Source organism: Candoia aspera, chromosome 4 (assembly GCF_035149785.1).
Source record: "Candoia aspera isolate rCanAsp1 chromosome 4, rCanAsp1.hap2, whole genome shotgun sequence".
Classification (NCBI taxonomy): domain Eukaryota; kingdom Metazoa; phylum Chordata; class Lepidosauria; order Squamata; family Boidae; genus Candoia; species Candoia aspera.
The window spans coordinates 70,515,936-70,542,359 of record NC_086156.1 but is presented as its reverse complement, the minus strand read 5'-3'; the positions used below and the strand labels follow the sequence as shown (position 1 = coordinate 70,542,359).

Sequence of the window (26,424 nt, the reverse complement as noted above, 5' to 3'; positions counted from 1 at the left end):
CTCAAGAAGCCATTGCTGGATCCTACCATTCTGGACAATTTTCAACCAGTCTCCAACCTTCTCTTTTTAGGGAAGATTGTAGAGAAGATAGTTGTGCTGCAGCTTCAGAGGACCCTGGAAGAAGCAGATTATCTGGATCCCTTTCAGTTAGGGTTCAGGCCTGGGTATGGGACTGACATGGCATTGATCACACCCTTGGATGACCTCTGACAGGACCGGGATGGGGGTACTATATCTATCTTTGCTCTTCTTGACCTCTGGGCAGCCTTTGATACCCATGTTTATGGTATCCTTCTGGGTCGGCTCTGGGAGTTGGGGTGGGCAGCACTGTGTTGTGCTGGTTCTCTTCCTTCCTCCAGGATCAATTCCAGTAGGTATTGATGGGGGGGAGAGGTCCTGCTTGCAGCAACTCCTTTGTGGGGTACCGCAGGGCTTGGTACTCTCTCCCCTCGTGTTTAACATCTACATGAAGCTGCTGGGTGAGATCATCCAGTGTTTGGGGTGAGGTATCATTAGTGAGGTAATGATACTCAGCTTTTTAGCTCCATGCCAGATTGTCTGAGTAATGCCATGGAGGTTCTGTCTCAGTGCCTGGAGGCTGTGGAGGCCTGGATGGGCTACAACAGGCTTCCGCTCAACCCAAGGAAGACTGGATGGGTTTGGGTTTTTGGACCTCCTGGTTCTCTTTGGACTTCCTGGTTCTCTTCGATCCTGGATGGAGTGGCTCTCCCTCAGACAGACTTGGTATGCAATCTGTGGGTCCTCCTGGACTTGCAGCTCCTGCTTGAGCAGGTGGCAACTGTGGCTAGGAGGGCCTTTGCACAACTTTGGGTTATGTATCAGTTGCTTCCATTCTTGACCAGGGGGCCCTGCTCATGGTCACTCATGACCTCCAGACTGGACTACTACAGTGCGCTCTACATGGGGATGCCCTTGAAGAGTATTCGGAACCTTCAGCTGTGCAAAATGTGGCGGCACAGGCAGTTAATGGCAGTGACTATTTGGCGCATATGACATCACTGTTCTGCAGAGCTGCATTGGCTTCTAATGGGCTTCTGGGTGTAATTTAAGCTGCTGGTAGTCACCTTTAAAGCCCTGTATGGCTTGGGATCAGGTTACTTATGGGACTGTCTCTTCCCTGTTGTTTCTACCTGTCCTACCGATTCAGCAGGAGGGGCATGGAGTAATGGCTGGCAGGGCCTAAAAGGACAGCCTTTTCTGCCATGGTACCTGCCCTCTGGAATATCATCCCTTTGGAAGTCAGACTGGCCCCAACCCTGCTGGCCTTCCACAAGGTCCTGAAAACTTGATTTTGTGCTTGAGCCTAGGGTCCTGGTATGTGTCGCAACCCGTCTTCTAGTTATGCTAATGGTTGTTTTATGATTCCAACTGCTATCTGCTTTTATTTTTTGTACTGTATGTGTTTTATTTAGTTTTTACCTATTTTTATTGTAAGCTGTCCAGAGTCTCATCTGTGAGATGGGCAGCAATATAAATCAATTGAGTTTAAATAAATAAATAAATAAAAGGTCTATTCCATCTCTTTGTTGCGTTAAGGAATTTATCTGTCCCTCTTGAAATGAATCTAGAGATTGACATAATATGCTCTACTCTCTAAAAATATGAAAGGATAGTCCATTAGAATCTGCTGCACACTTCTGCAGTATATGGAACAGTTCTATTTCTGCATAAAACTGTGTTACTTTTTATAGGAATCTTTTATAGGAATCTCCACATTAACAGATAAACATGAAAGCATGGATGTTTGTTGCCACTTAAAATTATTATAGTATGATGCAATTTTCTTTTAAATCTGACATCTATTCCACCTCCCTTTCATACACTTAGACAATATACATGGATTTATTCCTCTGTAAGAAAAAATAAATGATCTTCTATATAAAATATTTTAAAATGGGAAAAATAGCAAAATATTTTAGCAATGAAGGGAGGGGTAGATAGCAATAATATATCGTAGCGGGCAACAGGATAATCATTAAAAGATGTGGAGCAATAAAAGTCACAGAAAAATACTAAACGCACTGTTTGTAATTACATATAAGAAATAAGCAAAATTATTCACTTTTTCTGGCAAACTTTCCATCTATTTTGCAGCAACTTTTGCTACAGTTCTAAGCATATTTAGGATTGGGAAACATGCAGCTCTAGGACTTATACAATATAGTTTTAAATAAGCAGTTTAAACCTTAGCAAAATCAAACTCTTTCTCTCCCTGTCCCTCTTTGCCTAGTGAGCTGGCAGAGAAAGGAAAGGGATAATAGAGAGAGAATAGCATATATCAGGAAGAGAGGAAGAGAAAATGGAGTGGCAGAAAAATGAAAAGGGATTATTCTGCTCACTTCAGGTCCCATGCTGCTAGGAGTTGTGCAGTCACATATCTGTATGCCTTTTTTGTGATGTGGGATTTGCATTATATGATATATTTAGATACAGTTATATAGGCAGGAAACTAATTAGTTCCAAGAGACTATAAAATTGGCAGTGAAATTTAGATTTTCTAGATCTCAGTGGATCCCAGTAAAAGATGGCTCATTCCCATTTTTTTGTGTATGTTCTTGGAATCTTTCCATAATTGGTCCAGAGAAACTATGGATATACAAGGAGCACTATTTATGGTGTGAAATTCTAGCACATATTTACAAGCAAATCTCACTTAATATAATAATGTACTATGTGATTAATTCTTTACCTAGATGTTTTGAGAAATTGTGAGAGACATCTGTAGTAGTTTAAACTTGTTAATGTGGGCCATCTCTTTTTCGTAAAATGGATAATTCCTACTTTTGGCATAAAAGAATAAAAAGTGGAGCTGATCTGGGTTTGATATTGTTAACTGATTTCATATGCTATTTACTGTACTATTATTCATGTCCTCTCTTTCTATTTCTCTCTTAAGCTCCACTGAGGAAAGCAAAATTTGTTGAGAGCCCTCGAATTCCAGAATCTGAGCTTGGCTCACCAACACTCAGTTCAACACCAAAAGTGGATCTGGATGCCTACTGTCCTGGTAAGCATGTGTGCAGAATGCCTGTGCATTCTGAAAGGGGGAGAACAGATCTGTTTTAGTTCAGGAGGATTTGCCTTACTTAGACCTGATGATTAGCTTGCTGGCACCTTTTTCTTAACCTGAGAGTTGGCAGTTTTTATTTCTGGCAGATAGATTGTCAGAAGTGGCAGTTTTATTTTTGGCAAATAGTTGCTAACTTAATATTTGATGCCTTGCAGATTTAAATTAAAGCTTTTCAAAATTGGAAATAACAATATTTCCTGGACAGTCTAAGGCATGGATATTTATTCAATTTATAGTTCTCTGGGAGACTAAGAATTATTATAGGACTCCATGGAGCTTATAGGTCAAGCTTTCTTAGACATGAAACACTGATGTTGAAAGTAAAGGCAAAGCAGTTTTATTCTATTTTTAGACAGAGAAGAGGTTGCAGCATGTTTGTAACAATAGAATAGTTGATAGTCTTGATAGTTTCCAAAATAAGCGTATGTATATATAAGCTGTGTAATACACATATAACTAGCTGTCTGCCCATTTCTTTGCTTAAGAAACCTTTAGAAGGATTATCAGGAGTTTGGTCATTTTATCTTATGAACAGATAGTTTTGAGCAAATATATTTCAAACAAGTGGTAATGGAAAGTCAGGAAAAGGGAAGTGTAAAAACAAGACAGATCACAGGGTAGTGACCTCTGGGTGGAGGATCCAGGATTGGTTTTCCCTTCTTTACCTGTCAGCTTGATATTGTAGGTGACTTCTGAAACCATTGGCAAGGATAGGATACACGTTACACTAACTTGAATTCCTGAAGCTTCTTGTGGATTTTGTTTACTATCATGTGTAGTAGCTCAGTCATTTCCCTACTCAGTCTCTGAAATACAGAAATTAGTAGGACTAAAGTCATGATTGTTCATAAAAACTGTCTCCCTGTTTAACAAGTTCAAGCAATTTCTTAGTTTTCTGAGGAGTTGAGAATTAAAAAAAAAAAAAAACAATGTAATATGAATAGAACATTTTTGTATTGAATTAGACATAGGATTAAGGGGAACTTCAGAAATCTTGCTCTCTTGCTATCCTAGAATGTTTACTCTGTCATTCTGCTGCTGTTGAATTTTCTGGAATATTCTCTTTACTATTCTGTCAAAAACTGAACACACTTCAATAAAACTAACATCCTTTAGATATGTCACATTATCCTGAAATACTCACCAGAGTAGAAAAATGTGGTTAAATCAAATAAATAGCAATAAATAAAAATTGCAGCAACACCTCTGGAAGCTACTCTTGAGTATATTAGTAGAAGGATTGTGTGTGTGTATGTGACAATGACATGCTCTTTAGTATTACATCACAAGCTTACTTAAAATCAGTTTCTCTTTTCCACTTTTATCTTGTTTTGTAAATATCTAACACAGAAAGATACTAATTGAATAAAATGAAAAATTGAAGTGTTGCAGTTAAAAAAAAACAAGTCATAATCCAAATTTTTTCATGAGTTTGATTCACGTGAACAAATAATTAATGGAATTTTAGAGGTTTGATTATGTGCCTTATTTTGTTTTATCACAGCAAAATGTGAAAATTTCAAAAAGCATGCAATTCCAGCAAAATGTATAAATAAGAATAAAACTCTTATTTTCTTACTAGTGAAATTTTACAATACTTGTTTTATTCTGCTTTTCTTCAATAATCAACTCTCTGTGAATTTAGAGATCAGCTCTGTCAACCAAGAAGATATTTTGTAATGATGGAGATCAAAATTCTCAAAGCTGAGAAAAAATCATTTATATCCTGGCAAACTTATATTCTAGCTTGTATTAATCATAATTTGTCCTACAACCAGAGTCCCAAATGATAATTTGATCTTAGTTTGAAATTTCGATTTGCCAAACCCATTTGGATGAAATAGGCTGTTGTTTTGTTATAAATAGAAATGGTAAAAATTCAGTTTTCTCCCCTTTACTGTAATGACAAACTATAGTTTGCTATTTCTGAATCAAGCCAGTATGCTTCTATTATTTCTCCCCTGAAGTTCTTGGATCTTACGTTGGTTAATAGTTTCTTACTTCATGTTCAGAGAACTACAATGTTTTGATTTAATCCTTACCTTTTTATTTGTTATGTGGCTTGGTCTCCCTTTCTTTTCCTTCTCCGTTTCCCCTGTTTTCTAACAGTGTTATTGGCTCTACAGTTTGGGATCATATCAAGAGCTGTGCAGTGCTTCAGTTTTAAATCCAAAATAAGGTGTTTCAGTGGGTCTGGGAGTGCAAACATAATATTTGTCTGCAAATATTTAAATGAGCCATTTTTCCTCTTCTTCAGCACATTTCTCCAAGAACAAGGGACAGACTGAGAGGCAGTATGCATTAGGGCAAACCTTTGTTTTTCTTTTAGAATATCTGAACAATACATAATTTTAATAAATTAATAAAATCAACAACCATAAGAGTAAGGAAAAATTTCCTCAAGTTAAACTCAGTTCAAGGTGCTTGTATGGGCACATCTATGTACTCTTCTTGACAATAATACAGATGGCATTGGTTATTGCCTTCTTCTAGGAAGTTTTCTCAATTTCCCAGATTATCTTATAGTTATGGAATTTTGTGGTGGGCTCCCATTTACAGTGATGCTTAAAAGTTTGTGAACCCTCTTGAATTTCCAACATTTCTGCATAAATGTGATCTAACGTGATCTATCTCCACACTTGTCCTAAAACTAGATAAAGAGAACCCAATTAAACAAATGAGTCAAAAACATTATACTTGTTCATTTATTTATTGAGGAAAATGATTCAAAGCTACATATTTGTGTGTGGAAAAAGTATGTGAACCTCTAAGATTATCAGTTCATTTCAAGGGGAAATTAGAGTCAGGTGTTTCAATCAATGGGATGAGAATCAGGTATCAGTGTGGGAGGTCCTGCCTTATTTAAAGGACAGAATTCTGGGTATTCAGTATCAAAGTCTCATCTTCACAACACAGGTATGTAGAAGTGTGCCATGGCTTGAACAAAGGAGATTTCTGTGGGCCTCTGAAAAACAGTTGTTGATGCTCACCAGGCTGGAAAAGGTTACAAAACTATTTCCAAAGAGTTTAGACTCTACCAGTCCTCTGTCAGGCAAACTGTGTACAAATGGAAGCAATTCAGCAGCATTGTTACCCTCCCCAGGAGCAGTCAACTAACCAAGATCACCCCAAGAACAAGGCATGTAATACTCCAGGAGGTCTCCGAGAATCCCAGGGTAACATTTAAGGAACTAAAGGCCTCTCTTGCAGTGGTGAAGGTCAATGGTAATGAGAACACCATCAGGAGAACACTGAACAACAATGGTGTGCATGACAGGGTTGCAAGGAGAAAGCCGCTACTCTCCAAAAAGAACATCACTGCCCATCTACAGTTTGTAAATGACCACAGAAGGCTATTAGAAAAATGTTCTATGGATGGATGAGACCAAAATAGAACTTTTGGACTTGAATGGAAAGCATTATTTTGGTGAAAGGCAAACAATGCATTCCAGCATAAGAACCTTATCCCATCTGTGAAACATGGTGGCGGACCAGGACGATTTGCCATAATTGATGGAGCTATAAATTCTAAATTGTACTAGCAAATTCTACAGGAAGATGTTAGAGTATCTGTCCATGAACTGAAGCTCAAGAGAAAGTGGGTCATGCAGCAAGACAACGACCCAAAAGACACAAGTCATATGATCAAAGAATGGTTAAAAAGGGAGTTAATGTTTTGGAATGGCCAAGTCAAAGTCCTAACTTTAATCCTATAGAAGAGTTGTGGAAGGACCTGAAGCGGGCAGTTCATGTGAGGAAGCCCACCAACGTCCCTGAATTGAAGCTGTTCTGTAAGGAGTAATGGGCTAAAATTTCTCCAGGCCAATGCTCAGGACTGAACAACAGTTATTGCAAACGTTTAGTTGCACTTATTGCTGCCCGGGGGGGCACACCGATTACTGAAAGCAAAGGTTCACATACTTTTGCCATATAGAAATATGTAGCTTTGAATCATTTTCCTCAATAAATAAATGAAGAAGTATTAATGTGTTTGGCTCATTTATTTAACTGGGTTCTCTTTATCTAGTTTTAGGACTAGTGTGAAGAACAGATCACATTTTAGATCTTATTTATGCAGAAATATTGAAAATTCAAAAGGATTAACAAACTTTTAAGCACCACTGTGTGTGTGTGTGTGTGTGTGTATGTATGTATGTATGTATGTATGTATGTATGTATGTATGTATCAACCAACTTCAGTCAAGTCTAGCTTTTCTGAGATCAGCCAAGGTCAGTAAGGTGCTAACATCTAATCCTAAATGAGAACATTGTTGTGCCTATATCCTTATTTCCTAGCAGGAATGCTTCTCCTCTACTCCTTCTTCAGTTTTCTGATTTTCTTTTTCTACTAGTAATCATAGCCTATAATTACTGATCATGTTTTATCTTAATTGTGTTTTTTTAAATAAATTCTCCTCCTACATTTTTAAAAAGGAATACATCTGGAATGCATATCAAAATCTCCTTGTAGATTCTCAGTAGCCTTCTTTTGGCTCTATGTCTCTTGATGCTTATTACTGAATTGCCATTAGAGGGACAATAAGTGATAATAATGACATGATTCTTAAATGTAATAATAATGATATGCAAGCTTTATCATACTTCTATGAGCCACAAGGCAGGAGATAGCAAGTTAAACTTTCAGTTCCTGCCATGCACTATGCTTTGTTTTCAGCAACTGTTTTGTGGAAACTGTGGAAAGAACTAAAGGATATTCACCTGAGGTTTGTTTTGGGTAGAAATAGCTATGCATTCAGTTTCCAGGCCACTTTGCCTCTCTTTTCTTATACCAGCAGAGAGTGTGGGAGGATCACTTTAGGACACTGTGTACATTGAAGAGCTAGAAGAGTTTGTTGTAGAGCTTTGACGACAGGCTGTTCCCACACTGGGTCCCTGTTACAAGCTCAGAAATAGCAGGGCTGGTGAAATAACTGAAACCTGGCAAAGGCCCAGGCAATGATTTTATCGCCACTGAAGTTATTAGTGATAATCTGGAATAAGAGGCCCCAGTGTTAGCCTCTGTGGTTACTTTTGTAGATTGTACTGCACAGATTCCAAGAGAGTGGAGCTTAGCCATTATAGTACCATTAATAAATAAGTGAATTTTTAAAATTTATTATTATTTATTAAATTTATACACTGCCCATCTCACTATAAAAGCGACTCTGGGCAGCAGTTGAGATTTACCTGCTCATTATAGACCCCTAAGTCTTTTAAATACATTATGTAAATGTTATATTCAACATCTTTATAATAAACTTCTAGACTGGCTCAATTCAGAACATAAATTGCTGATGAGCAGTTAGGCTTTAGAGCCAGGTGTCTGATTATAGATCATTCCCTAATTTTACAACATCTAATTGAAAAGCATACTGTTAAAGCTGGATCTGCAGTGTATGCTCCCTTTATTGAATTTAGGTTTGCATGTAATTCTATTTCTAGATCTAGGATGTGATACAAAGTTAAAAATTCTACTGTAGATGGATGCTTGCCCTTGTTAATGAATAAACTGTATGAAAGTTGTAGATTAAAAGTTCAAGGCAGTATACAGAGACATTATACCAGAGTAATTCCTATCTGTACAGGAGTTAGGCAGAGCTGTATCTTGTCACCTATATATTAATTTGGTTGTTACTAGGTTAAATCACCTTGCAGACCATCCTCTAACATTACAATACTAAATTTAGGAGAGCATGTTGCAGTCCACTAACGACAACTGTTGTTAAAGAAAAGTTTAGGAAAATCCCTTACTCTTAAGATTTTGTCTGTGATAAGGTGTCATGTTCACCGTTTCAATGTTAAACGTACATCGTAATGTTTCGCATGTCATTTTGCTGATGTGTGTTTAGGTTGGGAGGGGAGGAGGATTCTGTCTCCTGGGATGTTATCTGTATTCAGCTGGATTGGAATGTGTTTGGGTTATTTTGTGTGTTCAAGGTTTTCTTCCCAGGACATCAGCAGAAATTGTCACCAGCACCTGCAGTGGGGAATTTGAAACGGTTTGGGCGAGGGGAGGGATTATGTTCACACCGAGGGTTTTTAATTTGTATTTGGCGTGCTTTTGCTCATTCTCAGCTTTCTCTGTATTTGCACACTATTCTTTAATAAATCAGGTATCATTAAGCTTCTACTTGTGAGTCTGGTTTTGTTAGGGTAGGCAATCATTACATAAAGCTGAGAATCTTAAAAATTTACCGTTAGCCCCTTTCCAGATTTATCTTGTGAGGGAGTAGCGCTAGCAATGACCGAACCAAAACCCCAAACCGGGGAAAGCAAGGACACGAGCGATGGGGAACCCAACTCCTTGGTGAGGAGAACGGAGAGGGTCCCTACCCGGGAACTATCTGAGGTACAGGAGATTTTGTGTTCCAGTCCGGAGGAAGAGGAGGTTGGAGGAAAAGGAGCCCCTGGGCCCATCGAAGAGTCGCCCGGCAAGCTGATCACTTGGGATGAAGCACGGGGACCCCTGCCAGGGATGTCCAGGACGTCGTGGAAGCAGCGGTACCCGATGCCCCCAATCGTTGTGAGGCAGGACGGGGGAGGGAAAGAGGATTCTCAAACCCCTGAAAGAATAAGACTGTTGGAGGCCAAATTTGAGTCGATGGAATATATGTTAAAGAAACTGTCAATGGACTGGGGGCCCCGGGAGAGGGGGAGAGGAGAACCAAGCACCAGGTATTCGTCCCCTTCTCCTCCTCCTTGCTCGGTGGAAAGAGACAGGAGAAGGCACAGGGCTGAGCCACAACCTCACAGCACCAGGTATTCCTCCCCTTCTTCTCCTCCTCGATCGGCAGAAAGAGGAAGGAGACGGCACAGGGCTGAGCCAAAATCTCACAGAGTGAGAATTTCGAGGTCCCCTATTCAAGAGCGGAGATCTCCAGTATCCAAAAGAAAGACCGACCACCCAGATGTGGCGAGGGGCCCGCCTGGAGTGGGGGTTAAAGACTTTCCAGTCAAATTTGACGGGGATCCAACTAAGCTGTCATTCTTTCTTACCAATGCAAGCAGTTATATGGATGAATTCGAACCGTATTTCCATTCCGAAAGGGCCAAGATAAATGCCATTGCCACCAAGCTAAAGGGGCGGGCTGCTGACTGGTTTGTCCAGTTAAATGAGGCGGACGCTCCTGAGCTGGAGGATTTTGAAGAATTCCTGTGGGCATTAAAGCTGCACTTTGTAGACCCATTAGCCAAAGAAAGGGCGAAGAGGGCTCTAAAAGAACTCAGCCAGAGGCAAAGATCCGTAGCCGACTATGCTTTGGAATTTAAGGCTTTGGCTGGTAAGGTTGAGGACTGGTCCCAGGCCACCTTAATAGAGCTGTTTAAGGATGGGTTGAACATGGAGGTCCTGCGGTGGTCGTTGGGCAGAGATGACCCAGATACTTTGTATGAATGGATACAGTTGGCAGGGAAGGCTGAACATGCCCATGAGACTTTCGCACACAGTAGGAAGGCATTGAGACACGCGGCCCTCAGCAAGGGATCCTGACCCACTGCCACGACTGGGAAACCCAGGCAACGTGCCTGGGAGGAGGAGAGGGAGCGCCGTTATGCCAAAGGGCAGTGCCTTTGGTGCGGGAAGGAGGGCCACAGGGCGGCTGCTTGCCCAAAACCCAGGCCAGACGATCGGTCTGGAAAAGTGGCGGGCAAATCGCCCTCACTGCCCAGGAAAATGGAGGCAGCCAAGGCGGAAACCGAAGTGGAGGAGGTTCCCTACTTCGGGGGAGAGGAGGAAAACAATCTAAAAGAGCCAGCGGGAAAACGCCAGCCACCTGCTCTGAAAAGCGCTTGTGGGCAGGTGGTGGATGACAGGCACGAAGATGTTTTGGTGAGTGCCAATTGTCCCACGGTGAATGTGAAAGTGAAGTTAGGCTCCCGCACTAAGACTGTTGAGGTTTGGGTGTTAATCGACTCAGGGTGTTCGAGATGTTTAATGCACCTTGATGTGGTGGCTGCTTTGGACTTACCCAGCTTCCCATTGCAGCGGCCCATGATTTTCACCCAGCTGGATGGTTCAACGGTGGGAGGGAAACAGGTGACTCATTTCACGGGCATGATGGTGTTGCAATTGGGCAGCCACCGTGAGGGGTTACAATTTGTGGTAGCACCTGTGGGTCATCCCCTGGTCATCTTGGGGATTCCCTGGCTAGTCCAGCAAAACCCCTACATAAATTGGGAACACAGGACTTTGGCTTTTTCCGATGGCTTTTACCAAGCTCCTGCAGCGGAACAAGTACCATCTGCTGCGGTGGGGAGGGCTGCGGCAGCAACTCTGCATTTCAATGTGACACCACTAGAGGGTTTGCCGGAAAAATACCAGGACTTTGCGGATGTGTTTGGTGAGATGGAAGCAGACCAACTCCCGCCCCATCGAAAAACTGACTGTGTGATAGAGTTGGTCCCCAGCGCTCAACTGCCTAAGCCGAAGATTTACGCCATGACTCAGAAGGAGCTTGCGGCACTGAGGGAGTTTGTGGACAAAAACTTGGCCAGGGGTTTTATTGAACCAGCAAATTCGCCAGTTGGCGCCCCCGTGCTGTTCCGAGGTAAGAAGGATGGGACACTGAGACTCTGTACAGATTACCGCGGATTAAATGTGGTCTCAATATCAAACAAATATCCTCTGCCATTAATAAAAGACATGTTGGCACATCTAGCAAAGGGGAAGATCTTCTCTAAGCTAGATTTGTGGGAAGCCTATTTCCGCATCTGCATATGGGAGGGGGATGAATGGAAAACTGCTTTCAATTGTCCACTGGGTTCTTTCCAATATAAAGTCTTACCTTTTGGATTGGCGGGGGCACCAAGGGTGTTTATGCAATTAATCAATGAAGTGTTACATGAACATTTGTTTAAAGGTGTACTGGTGTATTTGGATGATGTGTTGATTTATACTGAAACTGAAGAGGAGCACGAATGCCTGATGAGGCAGGTGCTTAGCAAACTGAGAAATGCTGAACTGTATGCCAAAATTTCCAAGTGTGAGTTCCATAAGACTCAACTTGACTACCTGGGTTATAGGATCTCTGACAGGGGCATTGAGATGGACCCTGGGAAAATTCAGGCTATTTTGGGGTGGGAGCGCCCACGCACCCGGAGACAACTCCAAAGTTTCCTTGGATTTAGCAATTATTATCGCCAGTTCATCCAGGGGTCTGCTGAGATTGCATTGCCCTTAACTGACTTGTTATGTACAAAGGGGTTGGGGGACACACGCAAAGTAAAGAACCCAGGGGCACTGCTGAATTGGACGACTTACTGCCAGTTGGCTTTCGACAAACTCAAAAGCCTGTTCACTGCTGAACTACTTTTGCAACACCCTGATCCCACTAGACCATTTGTAGTTCAGGTAGACACTTCTGATTTTTCAATTGGAGCACTTTTATTGCAAGCAGATGCTGACAGTCACTTGAAGCCTTGTGCTTATTTGTCTCGGAAGTTTTCCAAAACTGAGCGGAGGTGGCATGTCTGGGAAAAAGAGGCTTTTGCAGTCAAGGCTGCTTTGGAAGTGTGGCGGCACCTCCTGGAAGGGGCTAAATGCCCTTTTGAAGTTTGGACTGACCATAAGAATTTAGAAGTGCTCAAAACACCCCGCAAGCTCAGTCCTAAGCAGATTCGCTGGGCTCAGTTTTTTAGTCGCTTTGATTTTCAATTGAAATTTGTCCCGGGAAAGAAGAACTTCCTAGCTGATGCGCTTTCCCGCCTGCCCCAGGATTCGGTCCAAACCCCTGAAATCGTGGGCACAATGTGGACGGAGCCCCAGCTGGGGTTGCAGGCTGTCACACGCAGCCAAACCCGTGCGCAACTGCCTCCAGCTTCGGTTTCACTGGCGGGGAGGAGGACACCAGTTCCCTCTCAATTGCAACAGCAGTTTCTCCAGGAACTGAAATCTGATACTTGGTTGCAGGAAAATAGAGACAATGTTACTTTTGACAATGGGTTAGCTTGGAAGCAAAACCGCCTCTATGTTCCTGACAACTTGCGAAGGGAAATTTTAACCAGGTCTCACGATGATAAAGTAGCTGGTCATTTTGGGTTTGTCAAAATATTGCACCTGGTATGGCTCCAGTTTTGGTGGCCTACCCTGAGACGTGATGTGAAAACCTATGTTGCTTCTTGCCCTGTCTGTGCCATGTCAAAATGGAAGGGGGGTAAGCCGCAGGGGCTTTTACAGCCAGTTGCGAGCCCATCCTGTCCATGGGAGGAGGTTTCTATGGATTTCATTGTGGACCTACCTCCTAGTCAGAAAAAGACGGTGATTTGGGTTGTCAAGGATTATTTTTCTAAACAAGCCCATTTCATTCCTTGTGCTTCTATTCCTTCCGCCCCACAATTGGCACGCCTTTTCTTAATACACATCTACAGGATTCACAGTAGCCCCTCCCGTTTGGTCACGGACCGCGGGACACAGTTCACTTCCCACTTTTGGAAATCATTTTTGAAACTGGTTGGCACCAAACAGGCATTGTCCACTGCTTCGCATCCAGAGACTGACGGATCTACAGAGGTTTTAAATTCGACCCTTGAACAATTTTTAAGGTCATTTGTTAACTATCAACAAGATAATTGGGTTGATCTGCTACCTTTTGCTGAGGTGGCTTATAACAATGCTGTCCATCAAAGCATGGGGCACACCCCTTTTCGGGTGGTTTCTGGGCAAGATTTTGTACCCATTCCTGAGTTGCCACAACCTTCTACGCAGCCCTGTTCTGCTTCTGATTGAGCTGCTCAGCTGGCTGACTCATGGCCAGTGATTCAGCAGGCATTGGCTGATGCCCAGTCTGCTTATAAATTGCACACAGATAAGCGGAGAGACCTTCAACGTGATTTTAAGATTGGTGATCAGGTCTACCTTTCCACCAAGTTCATGAAGTCCCCACAGCCTTCCTGAAAATTGGCTCCCAAGTTTGTGGGTCCTTTCCCCATTGTGGGGGTTGTGAACCCTGTCACATTTAAATTGGACTTGCCTCACAATCTGAAACGGTTGCATCCTGTTTTTCATTGCAGCTTGCTTAAGCCTGTCAGCCATTCGTCCCATTGGCATCCACAGCCTCCGCCTCCTGCTCCGATCATGATTGATGGGCAGCAGCATTTTGAGGTGAAGGAGGTCCTTGATTTCCGCAGGATTCGTGGGACCCTGCAATACCTGATTTGGTGGAAGCACTTCCCCCACCCTGAGCGGGTGTCTGCCCGTGATGTTAATTCTCCTGTTTTAGTTAGCCGCTTTCATGTCGCTTATCCTCTGAAACCTGCTCCCTGAGGTTTTGCTTATTTGGGGGGGGGCAGTATGTCATGTTCACCGTTTCAATGTTAAACGTACATCGTAACATTTCGCATGTCATTTTGCTGATGCTTGTTTAGGTTGGGAGGGGAGGAGGATTCTGTCTCCTGGGATGTTATCTGTATTCAGCTGGATTGGAATGTGTTTGGGTTATTTTGTGTGTTCAAGGTTTTCTTCCCAGGACATCAGCAGAAATTGTCACCAGCACCTGCGGTGGGGAATTTGAAACGGTTTGGGCGAGGGGAGGGATTACGTTCGCACCGAGGGTTTTTAATTTGTATTTGGCGTGCTTTTGCTCATTCTCAGCTTTCTCTGTATTTGCACACTATTCTTTAATAAATCAGGTATCATTAAGCTTCTACTTGTGAGTCTGGTTTTGTTAGGGTAGGCAATCATTACATAAAGAGGTGGTTGAAAATACAATCCGTGTATTGGTGTATTGCCCGTTTTATATCCTGTTTAAATTTTTGAACCTTTTAGATATATTTTGGATGATATTCTAGAGGTGACGGACTTGTCCCTGGGGGAGCTGGGGGTGTTGACGACCGACAGGAAGCTCTGGCGTGGGCTGGTCCATGAAGTCACGAAGAGTAGGAAGCGACTAAACGAATAAACAACAACAAAAGTTCTATTTTATGTACAGTTGCTGTTAGCTGATCAATAGTATTTAGTTTCTTTGAATATGGCCAAATTTTGTTTTATTTTTTGTAAAACTTGCTGTGATTTTTATATTGATTATTTAGTTATTACTGTTTATTTTCTACTTTTTATTTTGCATGTTTTATTTTTATTTTCTTTTAAGTGGAATTCTCGTCACTGACTGTAATAAAGGACTGATTGACTGACTGACTCATTTCACCTGATATAGTTGTGCTTTTGACGTTCCAGCCCAATTTTTTTGTAGGAGCTTTGCTCACTTCTGCGTCAGAGAGAAGGAATTTAACAGGTGTCTGCTGACTCTGCTGTTCTTTCCCATCTTCATAAGGGAGTGGTCAGAAACTCTCATAATATTAAATGCTGCATAATTGCTGTCCAGGACAGCTATAGTATATAATTTGTGTAGTTGCAGAGATTCATACCAAAAGATTTGCAGACACAGCTAAGTAACATACCTACAGTGTGTTGTCCTTTTGTTTTCCCTTTCTTCTTCCTGAATGTCCATCAGAGCAAATTGTAAATGACTGGGGATTTTCATAGTGTGACATCATTTCCCCAATTTCTACATGGTTTTCTTTGTGCAATTTGACAAGTATGTTCATCTACTAGTGTAGTCTGCAAAAAATGGCATTATTAGAAATAAAATACTTTCATTCCCTGGCTTAATGCAATAGGTGCTCTGAATCTTTTGTTCATCAATTAAGTTCTTTAGTATCTTAAGCAGCTTCAGGCTGTTACAGATGTGAGAATCCCGTTAAAGCTTTATTTAGCTGCAGCTCTGAACTTGGACTGGTTGCTTGGCAACCTCATGTAGGCTGTGCACAAAAGGAACACAATGCAGGCAGACAAGGCTTTTATCTGAAGAACTGAGGATAATCTATTTTCAGCTGTTTTCTGAAAGCTTCTCCTAAGCCAATATATCAATTGATTTTTTTTACAAGTTTTTAAAATACAGATCCAATAAGTAGTGAATATCAAATATTTCCCAAAGAACAACAGTCACTTTCTATCAATTAAAGCTAACCTCAAGTTTTTCCAGTTACTTTTTAAATTCATCACATGTGCATTTTTTTTTAATCCGTTCAATTGTGTCTGCCAAGTCCCTGCAGTTTTCTTGGCAAGGTTTTTCAGAAGTGGTTTGCCGTTGCCTCCCTCCTTACTTTCATGCCTAAGGTGGGACTAGAACTCATGGTCTCCTGGTTTCTATCCTGTTGCCTTAACTACTAAACCAAACTGGCTCTCTCACATGTGCATAAATACCTGTGTACAGAAAACATTACCGCATAAAAAGTGATATCTTTCTCATATTTCTTCTTTTATAATTCACAATTTGAAAAAACTGTTTCTCTAGATGAAAGCTGAGTCCTTGGGCAACTAAATCAACATTTGATTTATAATTGCTTTCCTTTCATGGGACAAAGACATGAAATAATGTAAAAATACAGATTTCCCAGTTGAAAACATGTTCTGATGGAAACTAGTGTCATTCATTCATTCATTCATTCATTCATTCATTCATTCATTCATTCATTCATTCATATATATATATATATATATATTCACACACACACACATTATATATAAATTTTAAATATTATGTCTGCAAGGAGACTGTCCTCAATTTATTTATTTGAATATAGCAAAAATTCAAAGCCTTAGAAACGTAATCATTTTTGAAGGAACATTTTAGAATATTAATAAATTGTAGGCTTGGTGCAAATGCAGAAGGTGTGTGGCAAAACATATGGGAGTCATGGTGGGAGTTGTTTATGTCAGCAGTGTAGTTCCATATGTTAAAACATCTTTTGAGGGAACTTGACTTCCTCCTCCACTCAGCTTCTCACCTTCAGTAAGAGGACTGTAGTTCAAGGAAGAATAAAAAGCAAAGAATCTGAATTGCTAGGGTAGTTTTCAGTATATTGGCATATGTATGCTTGCAAATGTGGAGTAAAAGAAAACAGTTCTTGAGATTTCAGAATATTGGAAGAGCTTTTTGTGGCATTGATGTTTACGTTTTTGCTCTTTCACTATGTTCTCTTTTCTCTCCACTCCGCTTTATAGAATTTTCCATACATATATCAACTATTTTCTCCTATGATGTAATATAAATAGTTGCCAGAACCTTATGTCGAAGAGTGGATTGGCAGAGCTCTTTATATACAAAATTGTAAATAAAACTTTGCTTCTAGTTTTTCCTCTCTGTAACATTCCACTTCAGAATGATTAAGCACTAGCCCTTAATAGATTTGTCTGTATCCTATTTCAAGATCATTAGGGCATACTGCCTTTTTAAAAGACAAGATTTTTTCATTTCAATTGAATTTTGACAATAAATATGTTATATATACGTATATCATAGTGATAAAAATACCAGATAAAATATTTCAACATATTTTTTAGATGTTTTATCCTGCCTTTATTGTTTTTATAAATAACTGAAGGCAGGGAGCCCACAACAACAACCCTGTGAGGTGAGTTGGGCTGAGAGAGAGTGACTGGCCAAAGTCACCCAGCCAGCTTTCATGCCTAAGGTGGGACTAGAACTCACAGTCCCCTGGTTTCCAGCCTGTGCCTTTAAAAAAAAATTGTTACAGTTTTAAAATACAAAGATAAAACACTAATTTAGACTACAAGAAATACAAAAAATAAAGAGACGAAGAAAGTGGGAAAAGAAAAAGAAAAAAGACGTGGACACACACACACACGCACACGCAGTATTCCTATAAAATAAATTTATCAACAGTGAAACATCAGCTATCCTATTGACCAGCACATTTGTGATTAAATATGTGCAACTATTTAGATGCATTTTCTGACTGGCTATCCCTCTTTTGCCCACCATACCATTTTCCCTCAGCTCTCCCCCAATTCCCTTCTCCATTTACTGCCCCTACCCTCACCCACTCAACCTCTTTAGGCCACATATGAACAGCATTCACGGAGGATTAATTATATCCCCTAATTACTCTATTTTAGGGGTGTGCTGTGTTGAGCTCCATTTCTTCCTTTCACAGCTTGCCTTGTCCTTATATTAACTTCTGTATAATACTTTGCCATTCTCTGTGTTTTGTTGTTCTCTATGTTTTTCTTACTTATTTCCCAACTAATACAAAACGTTGTCAAATATTTGTGTTATAACCACTAACTGTGGGCTCCTGGCTCACAAAGACAATGATCTACAGGTGATGCTGAACAGATTCTCAGACGCTGCTGTGCTCTTTGGCCTGACTATCAGCTAGGAAAGTCCTGCACAGGCCAGATACTTAATCTCGTCCAGCATATAGAGGATGGCTTTCAATTAGGTTTAATCACAGGAGCTGCTTTTGTTGATTTATCTGCGGCTTATGACACAGTTAATCATAGGAAGCTTCTCTTGAAATTATATATTACACATGATCTTGCTTTAACTAAATGCGTCAAGGCAGTATTTGAGAATCGTCGATTCTTCATTGAATTCCAGGGAAAAAAGAGTCGGAGAGTTCAGCGGCATGGTTTCCCACAGGGGAGTGTCCTTGCCCCCCTGTTATTCAATATATATACTAATGATCAACAGATCAGTCCTGATTCATTGTCCTTCATCTATGCTGATGATTTGGCACTTACTGCTCACGGAATTAACTTTGAGGAAGTGGAAGACAAGCTCACTCTGACTCTTAAGAATATGTCTGAATATTATAATGAGAATGGACTAAAACCTAACCTGTCAAAAACTAATGTCTGTGCATTCCATCTCAAAAATAGGCAGGCCAGATGTAGGCTTGCTATTATGTGGGATGGAGTGAGTCTGGCACATTGTGAGATGCCATGTTACCTCGGTGTAACACTGGACTGAACATTAACTTTTAAAAGATGTTGTTGCAACTTAAAGCAAAAGATTCCACCCATAATAATCTTCTCAGGAAGCTGGCTGGTACTACTTGGGGTGCTCACCCTACTATTCTATGCTTGGCCACCCTTGCATTGTGCTACTTGGTGGGAGAGTATGCTTGCCCCCTTTGGAGCCGGTCTGCGCACTCTGCTCAGGTGGATAGGGCGCTTAGTGACACATGCTGAATTGTTACTGAATGTTTACACCCCACTCGATAAATTATATATCTTGGCAGGAATAGCCTTACCAGGCATTAGAAGGATTGAGGCACAAGGTGTGGAATATGGAAAGGCATTACACAATCCAGCACACCCATTATTTGGCCAAGTACCTCCTACAAAAAAATTAAAGTCAAGAAGGAGCTGCGCTGAGGAGATTGCTACTACACCTCAAACAGAATGATTAAAAAGATGGAAATCTCAAGTAAAACATCTTCATAATTGGATAGAACCACTTGAGGAGTTGCCTGGAGGTTCGGAGGAGGAATGGATGGTTTGGAGATGTTTAAACAGACTGTGCACTGGTTTGGCCAGAACTAAAGATTATATGGAAAAATGGGGGTTTCTCCCTGAGGGCAAGGATATTTGCTGTGAATGCGGCAATATTCAAACAACTTCCCATCTTTTACAGTGCCCTTTGGGACCAACATGCACACAGGATGACTTATTGATTGAAAACACCTCTGCCATCAATGTGGCCCGGCACTGGGCTAGAGTTATATAAATTTTATATTTTTATTAAATGTTTTTAACTTTTTAACTTTTAATTAATAATCTCCCCCCTTCTATTTCCTGCGCTTCTGACACAAAACAAGACGAGATCAGCCTGAACAAGACTGAAGTACTTTACCAGCCTGTGCCAAATATCAACCCCATAGAACCAAAAATCACTGTTGACAACACCCAGCTGACAAACGTAAACAGCCTCAAACATTTGGGAAGTGTCATCTCGAGCTGTGGGTCTTTGGACAAAGATTGACTCCAGGATCAGCAAGGCCAGCCAGGGTCTGGGGTCGCTGCATACCAGAGGGCTCAGTCAACGCAACATTCACATCTCCACAAAGCTGAAAGTCTACAGAGCTGTGGTTATCCCTTCTGTCTTACATGGATGTGAGTCCTGGACTCTGTACTGATGACGCATCAAACAACTGGAGAAATTTCACATGCATGCCCTCCACTCTAACCTTGGCATTCATTGGCAAGACTGTGTCTCCAACCTGGAGGTCTTGGATTGCATGGAGTCCACCAGCATTGAGTCCCTGATCATCAAACCCCATATGCAGTGAGTGGGATATGTCATCAGAATGGACTACCACCGTATGCCTCGCCAGTTGCTCTATGGTGAACTAGAGACCAGAAAGAGACCTCAAGGTTATCCATGCAAGCACTACAAAGACATTGTGAAGGAAACACTACACTGTGATTTCCAGCCAAGGGAACTAGAAGCTGCAGCTGCTGGCAAAACCTGCTGACAAGCCCTGTGCTATGAAGCCTCCACCAGCTTTGAAGGCAGGTACCACCAAAAACTGATGGAAAACCATGAGCTGAGTTATTCATGTTATCACAGAATAACACTCACAGTTATTGTAACAATGGACTTCCAATGCCCCTATTGTGCTAGACTCTGTGCTTCCAGACTGGGACAACAGAGCCACCTCCATGTTCACAGATGAATTGCACAACAGTGTGTTTTCTTTGAATCTGAAGGACTACCTATTATTTATATTTTGTCATTCTGTGTTTTGTTGTTCTCTGTGTTTTTCTACTTATTTCCCAACTAATACAAAACTTTATCAAACATTCGTGTTATAACCACTAACCATGAGTCCCAAATCCTAAAGGATCCCATTATTCTATCTCCTTCATATAAAATTATACCAGATTTTTAAACATCAAAGATTATTCTCAATTAATTCTTCATGAATATTCTTTAGGTTTATTAAGATTTTGTTCAACTCCCGAAATGTTAAAATGATATCTCTGCCTTTTGGTTAAAATACAATTAGCCTGAAATGAAACACCCATTTATACTTTATTCCTCTTTTTAATAATTTTCTGTCAGAGGTTTGAAGGCCTTTCTTCTTTGTAGCATCTCAGGACTAATATCATGAAAAAATAACACTTTATCTTCATCCCAATTTATTTCTTTTAGTCCATGAGCTTTTTGCAGAATTTTTTCTTTCACCTAATCATTTACAGTTCTCATTAGCATATCTCTTGGTTTTTGTATTTGATTGAATTCAGGAAAAAGACTTCTTGTGAGCACATTCCACATCAGTGTGTGAAAGCTTTGAACCTTGTGGCTTGTCATTAAGTTTTGAGATATTATATTCAATTAAATTCATTATTCCTGCATTTTTCCTAATTCTTCTAATTCTCAAATTATTTCTTCTGTTCCAGTCTTCTATATTAGCCAAATCCAACCCAATGTCAGTAAGATCTTTGTGAACTTTTCCGATATTGTTTTCATAGCAGCAGCATATGCTTTGTTAACAGTCTGGGTGATCTCTGAAACTTGAGAAGACAAATCTTTTATTAACTTGTTCAAACATACCTGCCAAAGCCTTTTGAATCAAAGTGGCTGATTTAGCCCATTTTCCTTTAGTTCTTTTTCAGTTGTTCAATCAGATTTCCTATATAGTCACCCTTAAGGCTTTTTCTTGGGTGGCACTCAGCTTTTGCACCTTCCGATGGGAGCATTTTCCTCCCCCACCATCTTTTTTTCACTGCCAGAGTGGGTGGTGTCTCAGCTGTCCTTGATTCCTCCATGTAAGCCTTGATTCTTCTGCGATTTTGCAGATTACCTTTCTTAGAAATCTTTTTATTGTGAGCCTTGCCAATTAGTCAGGTATTAGTGAAAAATGAATGGCAAAAATCATCAAGAAATTTGACAAGAGGTTTTTCATATGTACTTTTGTCTGTTTCAAAGCATTCCTTTTAAAGGCTTTACACATTCCTAATCTTAACTATTAATCTGTGGCTCTTCTGAAGATTTTCAAGTGATCTTTCTTATCCTGTCCATCTGCCTTATCTGTTTTCTTCTGAATTTCCCTCAGATTTGCTGAACTTAGTCATTTTTCTAGTCTCATCCTGCAGTACATGCCCAAAGAATGTCATCTTCTGCTTGCCTGACTTCATCTTAACAAAGCAATCCGCTTTTATTTCTTCCATGGCTCCTCCCATTTGGTCCATGTTACTCTTAGTAACCATCTCCAAAACCATAATTTGAAGATAGCTATCTTCTTTTTCTTAACTCATTCTCAGTATCCAGCTTTCATAGCCATACATACCCACTGGAAAGACTATTAACTTCGTTGTTATGAAATATTCTTATCCTTCATGTACAGTACTTGTCTGAGTTTGTCATTGGCTTCTTCTGTAGGATTTATTTCCTCTTACTTTTCCATAATACTGTCCATCTTTTATCTATTCTTGAGCCCAAGAAAACAAAACAATCCACCCCTTTGCTTCTTCACCATTAACTATAAGTTCAATATCTTCTCTACTTTTAGCTAACAAAGTAATGTTATCTACATCTCTCAAATTGTTAGTGTTGCAACCTCTAGTAATCATTTTCTTTCAATTCTGTCATGCCTATAACATATTTGGTACAAACCATAAACAGATACGGGAATAATTTGCCTCCATGTCTCACCTCCTTTCCTATTATGAACCACTCTGTTTCTCCAAATTTTGTTCTTATAGTAGCTTCTTGGTCATTACAAAGTTTCCCCTGAAGATTAGTAAAATGATGATGTATACCTATTAGCGTTAAAGTTGTTGGTATTTGTTTTTTTTTTTCCTGCTTTTGGCTGTAGAGCCATTAAGTTACTATGGTAACAAATCACTCTGGCAGGGTGAACAGGTCAGACTTAACTGTCCTCAGTTTTGGGTGTGAAAAAGCATGACCATATAAGATAAAGCTCCTGATTTGCCCAAAGGAAGCTTGCCTGGACTTGTTTCAGTTTCCTTTCTACACAGCCTTCCTTCCAGTCACAGCTCTGCGCATGTGAATGCATGAGCTTGTAAATATGTATTTGTGCTTTCTGTAAATACATTTATTTTTATAGAAATGCCTGGTGTGTGTTTTTTCTGATCTCTCGGGCCAAACGCTTTCCAGCAAACTGTGACAAAAATATTCCACATTCTGCGATAATCTACAGAGGAGTATTATCTAAATTAGACAGCAATCAGTTTTAACATTATTTCCTTATGTGTGTTCCTCAGAATTAAAAATATGAAAGTAGTATGTACCAATATGAAAGTATATAGGGGGTGGTTTCCGAGGGGTCAGTGGACTGACAGAGTGTGCCAAGCTTTGGGGGGATGACAGACTCCAGAGAAGCCCCTGTAGGCCTTGGTGAGGGGTGGTGGCCTTAGTGGCTGCCATGCCTCTTGTTTGAGACGGAGGGCCTGGGTGGAAGATCGGCCTTGATGGCAAACTGAATTACAAGGAACTGTTGGAGGAGGCGGAGGACTGCCCATTCCCATCCTATTAGGCAGCAGAGGGTTAGGGGCCCTTGGTGCAAGAGTGGTACTCCCCCCCCCCATAGGTGAGAGGCACAGGGAGCGGGTTATGTTTGGCTGATGGTGTGCAAGACTCCCCGCCCCCCTGAGTGAGAGACAGGTGGTGGTTAGGAGTGGCTGGAGTGCCTCACCTCTACTAGTGAGAGAAGTTGAGGGTGGGGCACAGTAAGGGTGTGGACAGTGGTTGGGACCCAATAGTGCCGAGAGCGAGAGCTGGTGTGCTGGGGGGCCCTTCCATTGCCCAAGGGAGATTGTGTGCAAAAGGATGGATGTGTGGAGAAAGGGTCCCTTGATTAAATCCAGAATTTCTGGAGGTCCGGGAGCAGAGGCTACTAGACTAGGAAACTCTGGGGGCTGTGGGGTGGGCTATCCAATCGAGGTGGTGACGGGCCAGGGATGTTATGACAGGACTTGGAGGGCAGGCCATCATTGGGGAAGACGCCCCCGGTGCTTATTACCGGTGGCGTGTTCCGGCCCTCCATGGTCATACCCAGGCCTTGGACAGCAGATCCTTGAGCACCCCAGTCTCTGGCTGCTGCTTCTTAATGCCAGGTCAGTGAACAACAAAGCCCCCCTCATATGTGACTTGATCACAGAGGAGGGGCAGACCTGGCATGTATCACCAAGACCTGGCTGGGCTCAGAAGGGGGAGTAGCCTGGGTGTTTTGCTATTGTACCAGCCTCCCTGCTGCGTAGCAACCTCCCTGCCTGGGCTGCTGGAGGCTGTCTCGGGGTTGGCGGTGGAGTTTCCCAGACTTATGATCCTAGGGGACTTCAACCTGCCATCCCTGGGACATGCCTCAGAGGCGGCCCGGGAGTTCATGGCTACCATGGCATCCATGGGCCTGTCCCAGATTATTCGGGACCCGACTTGAGACAGTGGTCTCACCCCGGACTTGGTTTTCTTGTCTGAGCACTGGCAATGTGATCTGAGGGGAGAGTTAGATCTATCCCTGTTGTCACGGTCAGACCATGCCCTGGTAACCCTGAGATTCTATTGTGCCACCCCACTCCGCAGGGAGGCAGGACCCATTTGATTGGTTCACCTCCAGCAACTGATGGACCCAGTAGGGTTTCAGAGGGAGCTGGGGGTTATTCCTGAGGATCTGCTGCACGGTCCAGCGGAGGTCCTGGCCGTGGCCTGGAATAGGGCCGGGGCCTTGGACAAGATTGCGCCTGTGTGACCTCTCTTACCTCATTCAACCCATCACTCCCTGTGGTTCACGGAGGAGCTGAGGGTTTTGAAGAGGGTTAAGAGATGTCTAGAGTGCCACTGGAGAAAGACGAAGACTGAATCCGACAGAACACAAGCTAGAGCCGCTATTAAGGCCTACCTTGTGGTGGTAGGACGCGGTGGCGCTGCAGGTTAAACCGCTGAGCTGTCGATCGGAAGGTCGGCGGTTCGAAACCGCGCGGCGGGGTGAGCTCCCGTTGCTAGTCCCAGCTCCTGCTCACCTAGCAGTTCGAAAACATGCAAATGTGTGTAGATCAATAGGTACCGCTTCGGCGGGAAGGTAACGGCGTTCCGTGTCGTCATGCTGGCCACATGACCCGGAAGTGTCTATGGACAACACCAGCTCTAACGGCTTAGAAACGGAGATGAGCACCGCCCCCTAGAGTCGGACACGACTGGACTTTACGTCAAGGGAAACCTTTACCTTTACCTTTACTGTGGCGGTAAGAGCAGTGAAACATGAGTATTTCTCCACCCTTATTGTCTGCAGAATGTCATCCAACAGCCCTGTTTAAGATCGCTCGATCTCTTTTGGGTCAGATAGATTCAGTGACCCACTTACAGGGCCGTTCAGAAGAGTTTTTGAAGCATCTGCAGGACAAAATCACTCAGATTCATTCTAAGTTGGGCTCTAAGTGTGAAGTGGAGTCTCGGGAGATGCCAGGGGAATGTACTTACCCTGTTATCTGGGAAAGGTTTGATCCTGTTGGGCCTGAGGAAGTGGACAGGATTCTCCGGACTGTGAATGCAACCACATGTCAGCTTGACCCATGCCCTTCCTGGCTGATAAAATCAGCCCGGGAAGTGACTTGTGGTTGGGTCCAGGCAATGGTTAATGCATCCTTGAGGGAGGGGGTGTTTCCGGCTGCCTTTAAGGAGGCGCTGGTATACTCCCTCCTCAAGAAGCCATCCCTGGACCCTACTATACTGGGCAATTTTTGTCCTGTCTCCCACCTTCCCTTTTTGGGAAAGGTGGTTGAGAAAGTGGTTGCACTACAGCTCCAGAGGATTCTGGATGAAACGGATTATCTAGACACCTTTCAGTCAGGTTTCAGGCCGGGATATGGGACAGAGATTGCATTGGTCGCACTTATAGATGATCTCTGGTGGGAGCAGGATGGAGGGAGTGCATCCATCCTGGCTCTCTTTGACCTCTCAGCGGCTTTCGATACCATCGACCATGGTATCCTTTTGGGGGGGGGCTCAGGGGATTGGGGGTGGGCAGTGTAGTTTTGCGCTGGTTCACCTCCTTCCTCCAGGGCCGTTCCCAATCAGTGGTGATAGGAGAGGAGAGATCCAACCATCGACCCCTCCATTGTGGGGTGCTGCAGGGTTTGGTTCTCTCTCCTCTCCTATTCAACATCTACATGAAACTGCTGGGTGAGATCATCCGTCACCACGGGATGAGATATCATCAATATGCTGATGATACCCTGTTATTTATCTCCATCCTGGGTGAAGTAAGTGATGCAGTCTCTACCATCTCCAAGTGCCTGGGGGCTGTGGGGGTCTGGATGGGGAACAACAGGCTTCAGCTGAACCCTGGTAAGACAGAGTGGCTGTGGATTGATGGCCCCTTGGTTTCCAGGAAGTTGTCATCTTTGGTTCTGGATGGGGTGGCACTGCCCCATTTGGAACCAGTGCGGAACCTGGAGGTCCTCCTGGACTCGTGACTCCTGCTCAAAAAGCAGGTGGAAGTCGCGGCCAGGAGGGCCTTTGCACACCTTTGGGTGGTGCGCCAGCTCCACCCATTCCTGGATCGAGATG

General features: G+C 42.3%; 1 protein-coding gene across 1 annotated transcript in view; it reads left to right on the top strand.

The window, feature by feature from the left end:
* TANC2 (tetratricopeptide repeat, ankyrin repeat and coiled-coil containing 2) overlaps nt 1-26,424 on the top strand; it is a 405,421-nt gene that overhangs the window by 266,119 nt on the left and 112,878 nt on the right. The window contains exon 5 of the mRNA XM_063300427.1: nt 2,918-3,028. Coding sequence (XP_063156497.1) covers nt 2,918-3,028 — 111 coding nt within the window. The remainder of the gene's footprint in view (nt 1-2,917; nt 3,029-26,424) is intronic.